The sequence below is a fragment of the Neophocaena asiaeorientalis genome, unplaced genomic scaffold (genome assembly GCF_003031525.2).
Source record: "Neophocaena asiaeorientalis asiaeorientalis breed wild unplaced genomic scaffold, Neophocaena_asiaeorientalis_V1.1 scaffold432, whole genome shotgun sequence".
NCBI lineage: Eukaryota > Metazoa > Chordata > Mammalia > Artiodactyla > Phocoenidae > Neophocaena > Neophocaena asiaeorientalis.
This window is the reverse complement of record NW_020174549.1, coordinates 1,874,265-1,874,957: the sequence shown is the minus strand read 5'-3', so window position 1 is coordinate 1,874,957 and position 693 is coordinate 1,874,265. Positions and strand designations below refer to the sequence as shown.

At 72.0% G+C, this 693-nt stretch overlaps 1 protein-coding gene across 1 annotated transcript in view; it reads right to left on the bottom strand.

Annotated features, from left to right (window-relative positions):
- Positions 1–490, bottom strand: part of SVEP1 (sushi, von Willebrand factor type A, EGF and pentraxin domain containing 1) — a 186,551-nt gene extending 186,061 nt beyond the window's left edge. The window contains exon 1 of the mRNA XM_024757284.1: positions 1–490. This exon is cut by the window's left edge and continues 6 nt beyond it. Within this exon, the coding sequence (XP_024613052.1) occupies positions 1–490 (490 nt within the window).
- Positions 491–693: the final 203 nt, after the last annotated feature.

Below are 693 nucleotides of genomic sequence, written 5' to 3'. Positions count from 1 at the left end.
AGGTGATGGCCGGGATCTCGCGGCTGAGCAGCGCGCACTTGTGCTGGTGCGCGCGGCGGGAGGAGATGTAATCGACGCGCGGCACCACGTTGTTCTTGGACGAGAAGGTCACGATGGCCACGCGCGTGGCCGTGGGCACCACGGGGAAGTCGGACAGCAGCTTACGGACGAACTTGAGCTCGCTGAGGAAGTTGGCTTGGCCCACGCTGGACGACTCGTCCACCAGGAAGACGAGCTCCAGGCGCTCGCTGAGCTCCCGCAGCCGCCGCACGCGTCGCCGGAAAGCCTGGCCCAGCCGCTCCACTTTGCTCTCCTCCGCCGCCGCGTCCTCGCCGGGCGCGGGCGGAGCGGGCAGCCGCCCCGGGGTCTCGGGCGCGGCCTCGGGGAAGAGGCGGAAGCTGAAATTGCGCGACGGGGACAGCTGCTGAAAGGTCGCCCAGCCCGAAACGAGCGCCAGACCCCAGCAACAAAAGGCCAGGCGCGCCCACATTGCGCTGGAGACGGAGCGGCCGCCCGGGGCGCAGGCGTCGGCCCGGCGCGGAGAGATGCTCAGCCGCCCGGCTCGCCGAGGGGCGTGCGCGGCGCGGGGCTCGGGGCACGGGACGGCGGCCGCGAGCCTCAGCGCCCTCTCATCTGACACTGGGGACACAGTCCAACCTCCTCCGGCCGCCCGGGGACAAGGGATGGAACGGC